Source organism: Hyperolius riggenbachi, chromosome 7 (assembly GCF_040937935.1).
Source record: "Hyperolius riggenbachi isolate aHypRig1 chromosome 7, aHypRig1.pri, whole genome shotgun sequence".
In the NCBI taxonomy this organism is placed as follows: Eukaryota; Metazoa; Chordata; class Amphibia; order Anura; family Hyperoliidae; genus Hyperolius; species Hyperolius riggenbachi.
The window spans coordinates 139,761,111-139,774,208 of record NC_090652.1 but is presented as its reverse complement, the minus strand read 5'-3'; the positions used below and the strand labels follow the sequence as shown (position 1 = coordinate 139,774,208).

The following is a 13,098-nucleotide window of genomic DNA, read 5'->3' as shown; positions in this document are numbered from 1 at the left end:
AACATGTACCTTGCCAGAGTACTACACGCTACACAAACACATGGCCTCAATTCACTAAGCTTTATCAAACAGTTTGATAATTTACCTCATGGGTAAAATTTCATTTTGAATTCACTAAGGTGTTACATAGTTATCAAATGTTTTATCGATAAAATGTTCAACAAATCTATAACACCTTAGTGAATTCAAAATGAGATTTTACCCATGAGGTAAATTATCAAACGTTCGGTAAAGTGTTTGATAAAGCTTAGTGAATTGAGGCCTATGTGTTGTGGTACCCTGGCAGCAACATGTACATTATGTCTCACTTTGTCCATGAATGTACAAGGGGGAGTGATGTATATAAATCACTAGATCTTCACTAGTCACAAGAAAGTGTATCAGTGACATATTAATTATAAGGGCACTATTGTGGTACCCCAAGTAAGATAGATCAAGGTCACAGTCACAGAGGGTGACAGGGAGCATACTGAGGGAGGTGTTTCCTGACTCCCCCCCCCCCCCCCCACACACACACACACAATGCACACACATGCACACACACAATGGTATAGCTATTCTCTGTGTTAGTTCCTAACAAATATGCGGTCATATCAATCTGAATGAAATAGAGCACTATGAATAGGGTTGGGAATGAATGTCTATATTTTTATATCTGGTCCACTATTGCAAGTGGGTGGATTCAGAGTACAGACATGCTCCCTTAACCAGTGTATAGGTTTATGACCAGTCCCCAAAGCAGTACTGTCACCCCACTGAGCTGCTCTATTGGCCTTCACAGAAGGTAAAGTATGGTGGGAATCACATAAAGAAAGGGGTGCATAATATGTAAAGTTCAGGTGTCAGACTCGACATGTTTCACCCTTCGAGAGGGCCTTGTCAGGAGCAAAGTACACACAAAATCATAAACATAAAAATAAAACCTCTCACCAACAGTCAAAGATTCCCCCAGCAATAGCCCAAGTCAGAGCTAAAGTGTGAGCTCAGAGGGAACAGAGGGAATAGCTACACCCCACTATACCACTGTGTGTGTGGGGGGGGGGGGGGGGGAAGGGGTGGGGGGGGGGGCAGAAAATACCTCCCTCTGTATGCTCCCTGTCACCCTCTGTTTACTTGATCTATTTTACTTGGGGTACCAAAATAGTGTCCTTTATTGTGGTAATAATTAATTACCTAATTAATAAGTCACTGATACACTTTCTTGTGACTATTGTAGATCTAGTGATTTATATACATCACTCCCCCTTGTACTATCAGGTTAGGTTCTGATGGACAAAGTGAGACATATTTATTACCTGTACGTTTTTTCGGTTTGTGTTGCAAACATGCACATTTCCCAGGTAACACAGGTCCTGCTAATTGTGCAACGCATGCCACCTTACTGTTGGGAAAACTGGTAAAATTGCTCTGGATTCCCTGCACATGCCAACTTTACATACTTTGATGAGTACATCCCAAAGACATTTCAGTGTGTCATACATATTAGTATTATCTATACAATTATTGCAACTAGACTGCCTGCATTTATTTGTATTACAAGTTGTAGCCAGGGCCCCTGCAGGTCACAACAGAAGCACAAATGCTAATTTAATAATCTTTCAGCAACCTTTGTTATAATAAGTCATTACATGGGTAGCAACTGTTTTACCTCAAAGTATTGTCCAGAATTTCAGCTTAGGGTAGACTGACCAATACGTTAGAGCTCTGTGTCACTCTCAGCACTTCTGACTTCATCTACAGTACATTGGCTGTTTCTACCCAGTCATATAACAAACTGTACTACTGGAGATTTACACACAGTCTAATAAATGGCACATAAAACACCATTTACTAATCCCATTATTTGCATTCACAGGTAGAAGAAAACTGTCATAGTATTGATCTTCCTACATCCAAGAATGGAATATTAATAAATAAAGATTCTAGTAAAATTGAGGTGTCTAATCAAGAAGGAGTCACGATTCAATGTTATCTTCACCACAGAGTCTGCAGTATCACACTTGAAGGATGGCATCATGGTAAAGTCACTTTGTGAAATGAAATTATTGGAGTAAAGATACCCAAAGATCTATAAATATTATGAACTCATCTAATTTTATGTACTGTATGTAGATGGGCAATTCCAGTCAAAGACTACTGCTGCTACTTTGCCCCTCCTCCCATCCCCTCTGTAGATGCACACGGGTGGTGTCTGTTACCTTTCCTTGATTTCCCAATCTCCATAACCATAAACAACTACTTGGGCAATGCTGAATGATTCAGGTTATATGTGTGTCATATGAAATATATAGGATCAGTGGGATATCAACCCAAAATGATTAGTGTCTCACTCATACAATACTATCTAAAACATACAATGCATAGGGAGCCTCAATTATCAAGTATCAAAAAATGGCTTTTATTGAAAACATGAAACAGAATAAACAACGCCCCATCCCTTTAAAACCATAAAATGGCTGCTATATGTTGTATATGATGTCCGAGTGTTAAAGGGAAACTTAAGTAAGAGTAAAAAAGCCAGTTTTACTTACCTGGGGCTTTTACTGGCCCCCCCTGCAGTCGCCCTGTGCCCGCGTCGGTACTTTCGGATTTCGCCCGGCCACTGCGCCTGAGGTCCCTGGCCGCGTGTGTCCTCATTCACGACAGAGTAACTTTTTTCAAAATTATTTTTACATTAAATTGGTAGAGATTCAAAAATGACAGGCATCTGGGTTCCATGCCACTCTCTAGACGATCATCACAAATTGTGGCGTGGTAATAATCTGCTTTCAAGTAAATGTATTTTCCACTGTTTATCTGCATGGTTATTGTAAAAAGATAAGTACTGCTAGAATCTGGGTTTAGGATGGTAATAAATAGCATTGTTGCAAAATTTTAAACAAAGAATTTTCAGCTGTAGCACAAAAGAACATAGCAATTTCTTAAAAAATTAATTTGGGTGTGAATGGCAATGTATGATGCACTGGTGAATGTAACGGGTAAATTTGGTGAGCCGCCTGTATACTAGTCGAGTTCCGGATATCAGCAGTTGCATAGTCAGTCAGGGTTCAATCTTCTCATAAATAGTTAAACGTTGCTTTGACAGTTCTGAGACAACAGATGCTAGAGACACAGTGTACTGTATAGTGGCAGATTAAACAAAACCTGACTGGCGGGGCATAATAAGGGTCTGTAGTCCTAATCCAATCACCTAGTGTCACAGTTGCACTTACAAATTCAATTTGGTAAAACAGCTTGTAATATAAAGTAGTGGAGCAGCCATGAGTACTTCGTATGTAGCCTGGGCTTGGTCAGAGCACTGGGAAGATGTTTCACGGGGCTGCAAACTGGGAGATGAGAACAATCAACTCCTGGATGGGTGTACATCACATGTTTTGGCAGCTCTTCTCCTCCTTATATTACAAGCCATGGTACCAATTTGATTTTGTAAGTGCAACTATTTACTTTTTATAAGAAGCATATTAAACCATGATTTATGCTATTAAAGTAAGTGTTCTGTTCTCCCCTCCTTTTGTTTGCCTATCAGTGGTGTAGCAATAGGGGGGCAGAGGTCCTGTAGAGCCCTCCCTCGACCACAGTATTAACTTTTTATTGGTCCTGTGCTTGTAATAATTACTTCTATAAATGCTTTGAATGGTAGTAATCATTAAAGTAAACCTTAAGCCAGAAAAAAAAAATGATTTTTACTCACCTGGGGCTTCTACCAGCCCCCTGCAGCAGTCCTGTGCCCTCGCAGCCACTCACTAATCCTCTGATCCCCTGCTGCCAGCTAGTTTCGTTCTTGCCGACAGGCCCATCAGGACTGGCCACACGTAGCTTTTTCCGCATTCCCGACTGTAATTAGCGCTATTGCAGGCCGCAACGCGTACAAATATACGCGTTGACGCATATCTATGCGTTCGTAATGTGGCAACGCGTATTTTTGTACGTGTTGCGGCCCACAATAGCGCTAATTACAGTCGGTAATGCAGAAAAAGCTACGCGTGGCCAGTCCTGACGGGCCTGTCGGCAAAAACGAAACTAGCTGGCAGCGGTGGACCAGAGGATTAGTGAGTGGCTGCGAGGGCACAGGACTGCTGCAGGGGGCTGGTAGAAGCCCCAGGTGAGTACAACTCATTTTTTTTTCCTGGCTTAAGTGTCTCTTTAACAAGCTGTTCCCTATCCCCTTGTACCTCTGAGACTGTGCTGTCCTTGGCAGTTTTGGTGCACCGTATCAATTGCTATGTATAGATTGCTGGGGGGGGGGGGAGGCCCAATGTAAAACTTGCACTGGGGCCCATTGGTCCTCAGCTACACCACTGTTGCCCATCTGTATCCCACAGATTTGGAGCAGCTGCGAAGTACACAAGGACTACTGACAAGAAGTGGCTTAATTACCTCCTGAATAGTAAGTGCACCATGACATTGTTGGGGGTGCAGAGGCCACCTTTTACATTGCCTAGTCAGTCCTCAGCTATTGTATAGCTGAGTGCTGTTTGTCATTACCACGAGGTGCTGGTTGAAGAGGTAAGGGTTAAGCATAGTCGTAGGATTGTTAGTGTGCTGGGATAGAGTAGAAGGAGGTTAGTAACTATACATTACGGACATTGGGCCTGATGCAATATATTACGGTAAAGTTGTTGTGTGCAGTGAGTAATCCTCCAGCATTAGTAACAGTAAAATGACCGCACGGCAGCTTCACTTCAATATAGTGCATCATCAGCACTTAGTGCATCATCCATGTTATTATCAGCATCTCCCGAAACCCCAAATTATCAACAGCATAATACTATATGTACTGTCAGTGAAGCCCTTTTACATTGAACAGAAGCCAGTCACATAGGGAGAGCAGCATTCCCTTTGGATAAAAGAGAGGATTAGGCAGGATGTGTAGCAAGGTCTCGTTGGAAGGAAAAGGGGGACTGAAAGAACTTGGAGAGAAAGCAGCTGGGTAACAACTTACAGTAATACCACACTGGTAATGTTGGTGAAAACTGCACCATCATTGTAGTCTCCTCTTGGACTACTTGTCATACCACCATTACAGGACCGTCTCTGGATCCCCTTGGTTTTTCTTCCTCCTTGCAGTGGATTCTCATCAAACTTATTGCTTGTTCCTTAAGCCTGATGAGCAGAGCCGGGGGAAATTATGACCAACAAATGCTCAAGGCTGTTCAAACTGTGCAACACTTACCAATCTTCAAAACTAATCTAAGATGGTAGATTTATAGGATGATTCTGATGATCCTTGTAGTGACCTTGTACTCAAGAATTCCTAGGTAATCCGAGAGACCAGGGCCCATATGCAATTTATTTTTTTCACCTGAGTTATCTCCTATGAGATAATTTTCATCTTCTCTGTCAACTAAATTTTCAGCATCTTACAATTTAAAAAGTACCCCAAAGTTGATGAAAAAGTGCTATCCAATTTATTTTGAGTATTTTCTTGCTTGCTGGTGACTTAAAGGGCATTTTATCACAAGTTGTAAAAATATCACCTAGGAGAAAACTCAGGAGAAAAAGTGAATTGCATATGGGCCCAGAAGCACAATGGAGTAGTATTGTTAATATATGGGACCTTGTATGTACAGCTATACTCACAAGAGTTGGTTGCAGATCCCTGTATTCACTGTATAAGCCAGCAGGGAATTTACTGCCCCCACTCAGTTTTCCAGGTCCTGCCAGAGCGTACGTACAAAAAGGGCGCCTGGACAAAAAGGGCGCGGCGTGTAAACTCTAAATAATAATTAATCATTAATAGGGTTTATAAATATAGTGTGCTATATTTCGTTTACAAATAATGTTTAACAAAATTATAAATCATTAAATAATGTTTATGAAATCGGAAATTGTGAAAACGTTAATCTTCCCTGTTTCAAAAGTTAAACTTATAATTACGTTTATAAAAAAAACAATAATATATGTTTAATTGTTATAATTGTATATTATTGTGAATAACCGTCATTTATGGTTTGTTCTTATAATAAAATCTGAAAATATTGTTTATAAAGATGATATAAATATAACTACGTTCGTAATAAGTGTTGTAATACATTAGTAATTATTACTAAAATTTTAATAAAACTATACCTAAGCCTACTCTTACACAGAACCCTACCTGTACCTATCCCTAACCCCTAGACTCCCCTGTTGGTGCCTAAACCTAAGACCCCCCTGTTGGTGCCTAAACCTAAGACCCCCCTGTTGGTGCCTAAACCTAAGACCCCCCTGTTGGTGCCTAAACCTAAGACCCCCCTGTTGGTGCCTAAACCTAAGACCCCCCTGTTGGTGCCTAAACCTAAGACCCCCTGTTGGTGCCTAAACCTAAGACCCCCCTGTTGGTGCCTAAACCTAAGACCCCCCCTGTTGTTGCCTAAGTACCCCTCCCTGTACCTACCCCTAACCCCTAGACCCCCCTATTGGTGCCTAAACCTAAGACCCCCCTGTTGGTGCCTAAACCTAAGACCCCCCTTTATTATGTGGATAATAATGTTTTACTAATTGTGGATTCAAAAAATATTTTGCAATTTACGTTACGTACTGATCGCTTTATTTTGTGAATAATAATGTTTTACAAACAGTAAGGGATAAAACTTTAAATAATGTCTTAATTATTTAAATAAGATAAATATGTTTAGTATTTTCATAAACGTTATTCGGCACGGGTGCATTTTATAAACGTAAATCACCACAAGTTCAGTTATAAATCATTAAACATCGCCGGGCGCCGTTTGTAAACTTTATTTAGCTCCTGGCGCCGTTTATAAACTTTATTTAGCTCCGGCGCCCTTTTTTCCTACTCGGCGCCCATTAAACGCTATTTATTATGGGAGTGAATGGCGGCGCCCTTTTTGTCCACTAGCGGCATGCGCCCTTTTTTCCCAGCTCCCCTGCCAGAAGCTGGATGGTCGCTCTCCTGGGTTTGTAGTTTTTAGGGAAAAAAATGATTACTTCCAAACTAGGATTATCTGGATACTTGTAAGGATGGAAGCTCCCAAATGTAAAAATATACTGTATATTAACTTCTAATAGTTAGAATATAGGTTTATTTTGTGTTTTGAATAAATACTTTTCCGGTACTACTGGTGTTCTTATTCTTTCTTATTCATTCTTAATTTAACTATTAGAAGTTAATATATACTGTATTTATATTAGAGGTTAATATATATTTTTGTGCTTGGGCACCTCCATCCTTACTAATATAAAGATGGTAGATGGATGCAGAGGCAGAGCTAGGGTTTTCCGTGCACGGGGACAAAGACAAAGTTTTTGTGACCCCCCCCTTTTAGTCCACAGTCCCAAAAAATGGATTGCGAGTCTCATTCTTTAATAAATGTAATCGCATTGCTGAAAATCACACTAGCAGATGGTTACTAAATTTACCAACAGTTAGATCCCTCTCTGATCAGTTTCTGATCAGAGGGATCTGTTACTGCCACTCACTGCACAAATCGATTTTTAATAGATTTCACCTTGAAATCTATGAAAAAGCTACAGAACCGCCACCAACTCCTGGGGCCATATGCAATTCACTTTTTCACCTGACTCTTCTACCAGGAGATAATTTTTCATCTTCGATTTAAAATAACTTTTCAGCACTCTTCAGCTAAAAAAGTACCAACAAGTAGGTGAAATAATACTATCAAAATTATTTTGAGTATTTTCTTGCTTTCTGGTGGCTTAAAAGGCATTTTATTGACAAGTTTAAAAATATCACCTTGGAGAAAACTCAGGTAAAAAACTGAATTGCATATGGCCTCTGGACCTCCAGGTCTCCCCCCATCTAGTGCCCCCCCTGAAGAGTGTTGGAAGTGCAGCCTACTTAACTGTCTGCCAGCACACTCCTTCCGTGTCCTGTCTTTATCCCCGCTGGTTGCCTGGCCTGGGTGATGTCTGCTGGCTAACAGGTGAATGTGCTCCACTGCCAACACTCTGCATGGGGAAGCACATTAGATGGGTGAACACCTGGGGGTTCCATCGGTTGTCCCGAAACCTACCAAAATGCACAAACCTGCCTAGTTTTAAGTGAGATTTTTTTCGATCCCAAGCAATAAATATTATGATTTGGTGGACATGTTGCTGCATCAATCTCCAGCAGATTTGATCATAGTGATCAAATCTTCTGTGGAAAACCAACAAGTGTATGGGCACCTTTAGCACGCTGTGAAATGTGCAGATTGTGGTGGATGCACTCAAGGCCCCCCTCCTTCCCCCCCGAAACACACACACACCTGACATGTCATACCTATGTCAGACATGCCCTGTGGTGGCCGGGTGGGGCATGTGGGTACTGCTGAAATGTTTGCTACTGTCACAATGTATGCTGGCAATTGACTCTCCTAAACCTCCCCCCCCCCCCCCCATCACTACCACCATCACCTCCTTTCAGCACCGCGTGCAATCACAGCATTGTACAGTATATCTGTCACCTCATGTGTCACAGTGACAGTCCTCCATTTTGGCAGCTTATCCTTTTATCTCCGTATCCCCATTATCACCTTATCACGCTGCATAAGAGGCATAGCTGATGGCTCCAGTCACCAGACACAGCGTGGTCCGCTATGTCTGGTGACTGGAGCCATCAGCTATGCCACTTATGCAGTGTGATCAGGTCTGCACAGCTAGGTCTGGGAAGATGGCTCTGCTGCTCTGCTGTGCTGATGCACTACAGGGGTCGGCGGACCCAATCCGAGTGGAGTATTAACCACTTTGCATCCAGAACTTGTTTCCCACTTATGAACCAGAGCAGTTTTGACAGTTTAGCTATGTCCTAATTTAATTAGCAATAACTTTATCCCTACTTATCACAAAGAAATGAAATGTATATTGTTTTTTTTCAAGACAAACTAGGCTTTCATTGTATGCCATTGTTTCTATCAAACAATTTTGTTTTCTATGAATTTTAATGGAAAAACAAGAAAAAAAAAATAAACGTATTTTTAATGGTAAAAATCAATCTCATTAGTTAAAGAGACTCCGTAACAAAAATTACATCCTGTTTTTTTATCATCCTACAAGTTCCAAAAGCTATTCTAATGTGTTCTGGCTTACTGCAGCACTTTCCACTATCACAGTCTGTGTAATAAATCAACTTATCTCTCTCTTGTCAGACTTGTCAGCCTGTGTCTGGAAGGCTGCCAAGTTCTTCAGTGTTGTGGTTCTGTGATGCATCTCCCCCCTCCTGGCCCCTCTATGCACACTGCCTGTGTATAATGATCTCTTGAGATACAAAAGGAAGGATGTATACAGCCTGCTTGTGTATGGATGTATTTTCTATGTGTGGACATACTGTACATCAACCTACTTCCTGTTTTGGTGGCCATTTTGTTTGTTTATAAACAAACTTTTTAAAACTGTTTTAACCACTTTTATTGCGGCGAGGAGCGGCGAAATTGTGACAGAGGGTAATAGGAGATGTCCCCTAACGCACTGGTATGTTTACTTTTGTGCGATTTTAACAATACAGATTCTCTTTAAGGAAACATATATTCCCATTCACCAATTAGTGCTGCATCAGATAGTGCCAGAAATGTGCACAGGAGCAAGTCCAATCCTGCACAGCACTGCTTCTGCTACAAGATGTAGATCTACTGACTCATGGCTTAGATGAAGTCACAGAGGATGTAGATATACTGTAGTGTTGGATAAAGTGGTTAAAAACATGTGTGCATGGATGCATGGCTTGGCTCCTGTACACTGTTTGAGTAATGCTAGGCTAATGAGAGGAAAGAGGTCGGGCCTGGAGAGACTTCTGTGCTATCGCACACAGTGTGGCTGTGCTTCCATGTGAGAGAAAAAAAAACTGGTGGTGGCTGTGCTGAGTTCCCCCCACATTGCTCCGGCCCCAAACTATGCCCCGGATGGATGCACACCACTTTCCAGAGCCCTACTGCTTATACCACAAACAAAATATTTAACAGGATGCACTTTTTCCATCTGTTTCCCTAATTGAAGTCACTTTAATTTAAACTATCACACTTGGGATTGTAGCAATAATGACGACAACATAATGATCATCCTGTAATACCCGCTGCTGCCACAACTCTCATCAGCTAGGTTAAGAGGATAAATCACTGAAGATGACAAACATTTCTGGCAAATCATAGCCTGCTGAAAAACAGGTTCTTTGGTTTTTTTTGTTTTTTTTCCCATGACTATCACATATGTATCAACAAAACAACGAGGTCATTTACTGGCCTCTACTGGTTCTGTTTTGATTACTATTTTCTCTGTAACCAGTTTCCCAAAGGCAGCCCAGGAGTTGACTACAATTTTAAGTCCAGATACGTATTTCAGGTCCTAATTTGATGGCTATGTTGATAAGATCATTGTATAGTAACAATATTATTGCATGTTGAGGAGCAAAGCTGAAAGTGAAATGCAAAGAATTTCACTTCTGGCCTGCAATACTGCATTTTTGTTGTTATTACTGTTGCCTGATTCTTGAGTACTGTACTTGGCCTGACTGGGTCTAGGTTCATATTTCAAGCACATTTTTGATGACTATATTGTCAATAAATAACCAGTCTGACACTCATGTCAGTGGTTAGTAACATTATTACTGTGTGAAGAAACAAAACTTGGTCTTTTATTTCAATTACTAAGTTCATGTGCCACATGTGTGACTGGAAAGCTTTTCTCTTCATTTGATGTTTTTCCCTTCCCTGGGCTGTTCTTATAGGACCTTTGCAATTACAGATCTTGTCCCACTGTTTCTCAATAATATCTCTTTTTGCTACCAAACCAGGTGCCTCATGCTGATGAGGTGCTAACACAACTATGGGCTTGCTTGATTCAGTAAGCATAGCGCTGCGTAACAGCGCACGTTTGCTACTGTTACACGCGCTAGGCTAGGGCTGAATGGGCCCTAGCACTTACTGTAGCTGGGGCTCAAAACTCTCAACATTAGTTGTTATCTTACTAGACATGAGCAAAAATGCTCAATATTAAATTGCTGTGTTTCTGCAAAAATAAGGTACTGTTACAGTGTTACTGTTTCAGTGGTGGAAGAAGCCATAAAGTGACTCACATAGGTGAATCAGCGTGCCTTAATTCAGTGTCCCTGCACACTACGCGCACTATTGGCAGCGTAGAGTGCATACTTGGGGAGCGGGCACTCTGCGCACGCTATACTGCTGAATTGCAGCATAGCGAACGCTAGTAACTTGACGTCGGCGCCACTCCTCCCGCGATGAGCCCCAGCGGGTCCAGTCACATTAAAGAACCTGATCCCTGCACTCTGATTAGCCCAATAGTCTGTCAGCCTATTGGGCCAATCAGAGTGCAGGGATCAGGTCCTTTAATGTGACTGGACCCGCTGGTGATGAGGGTGGGAGGAGTGGTGCCGACATTAAGTTACTAGCGTTCGCTATTCAGCAGTATAGCGTGTGCAGAGTGCCGGCTCCCCAAGTATGCACACTACGCTGCCAATATTGGGCTTTTTTGCTCATGTCTAGTGAGATAAAAACTAATGTTGAGAGTTTTAAGCCCTAGCTACAGTAAGTGTTAGGGTCCATTCACCTGTTTACCGCTAATCACTGAATCGCCGGCAATCGCTAGCTCTAGTGCAATGTAAACTTTATGGCAGTGAACTCATTGCCGCAGTCACCGCCGATTTGTGATTCATGGTAAGCGCAAACACGCTACATGCAGCATTTTATTTTGCGAATTTTGAGCGATCGCAATGTATTTAAAACTTGCATTGCGATTGCTCAAAAACAGTGAAAATGTACAGTGATTTTATTTGCATTGATTGCAAAAAAATGTGGCAAAACACTAGCAATAATCGCTAGCCTTTTGCGTTTTCAGTATGAACAGGGCCTTAGGACCAGTTTAGAATTAGACCATATTTATTGGTTAGGGTTATGTGAACATATTTGGTTAGGTTATGGGTCATCAGGAGATAGATTGTATGAAATTGTTTTGTCTCACAGACACCGTGTACTCAAGACTTGACAAGAAACATCTAACAAACCTGCAGTAAGCTCATAGTGATTCTAGACATAAGATTTTCATTTGATGGAAAGAGAGAAAATGGCAGATGGAAAGGGAAAAATATTTATTCCTGGAATTCTGCTTTAACCTTTCAGATATTTAAATCAATGAGACATGGTTCTCTCTGTATGTGGTCCTGTTACTGTAGGACTATGCAAGATTTTATACAATCAATGCATATAATATTTCCACTGTCAGCTTTATAAACACATCTTCCTGGAGACTTCAGGTCTGCAGAGCCATCAGCAACACACTCCATTTTGCAGTCTGTAGAGGGAAAATTAGATAGAGGAAAAGAGGAGGAGGAGAGGATCGGCACGCAAGTGAGCTTATTTCCAAAGGTAGGCACTGGTGCAGACATATACATCATATGTAATAAATTGCAAACAAAATTGACATACCAGTGCATAGAAGTAGTGCTATGACGGTGGGTGCTGGGCACTAAAAGCCTGACAGCCATTTTGCGGTAATATGCAATTCCACTGAGGCTGCTCAGCCTCCATGGAAGCGCATATTAGCGCAAAACGGTAATCGGGCTTTTAGTGCCCAGCACCCACTGTCATAGCACTACTTCTATGCACCGGTATGTCAATTTTGTTTGCAATTTATTACATTTGATGTATATGTCTGCACCAGTGCCTACCTTTGGAAATAAACTCACTTGCGTGCCGATCTCCTCCACCTCCTCTTTTCCTATATAGTTTATCTACATGGATCTCAGCACGCTGATGTGGTGTCCAAGGTGGTGAAGTTTGTGTATCCTGCCTGCCTCCCTCATCACAATCTGTCCCATGCAGTAGTGCCAACTGTCTTTCCCTCTACACCAGGGGTCTGAAACTCAAATTTACCTGGGGGCCGCAGGAGGCAAAGTCAGGATGAGGCTGGGCCGCATAAGGGATTTCACAATCAGCAGCTTTCAGCTTCAGCTCTGCCCCTCCTGACGTCAATCGTGATGCATCGCCACCTCTGCCTGCCCCTCTCACTCTTCCTTCACAGAGAGGGGCGGGGAGAGGCGGCGATCCGTGCGGCGATTGACGTCAGGAGGGGCAGAGCTGAAGCTGAAAGCTCCTCCCCCTTCCGGGAAATGCCGCGGTGGATTGCCCCCGGGTGATTTGGGGGCTCTGC

At 42.0% G+C, this 13,098-nt stretch overlaps 1 protein-coding gene across 2 annotated transcripts in view; it reads left to right on the top strand.

Annotated features, from left to right (window-relative positions):
* The window catches only part of LOC137524618 (uncharacterized), a 571,079-nt gene that overhangs the window by 538,718 nt on the left and 19,263 nt on the right, over positions 1 to 13,098 (top strand). For both annotated transcript variants that reach the window (XM_068244694.1, XM_068244693.1), the window contains exon 70: positions 1,856 to 2,018. In XM_068244694.1, the coding sequence (XP_068100795.1) occupies positions 1,856 to 2,018 (163 nt within the window). The remainder of the gene's footprint in view (positions 1 to 1,855; positions 2,019 to 13,098) is intronic.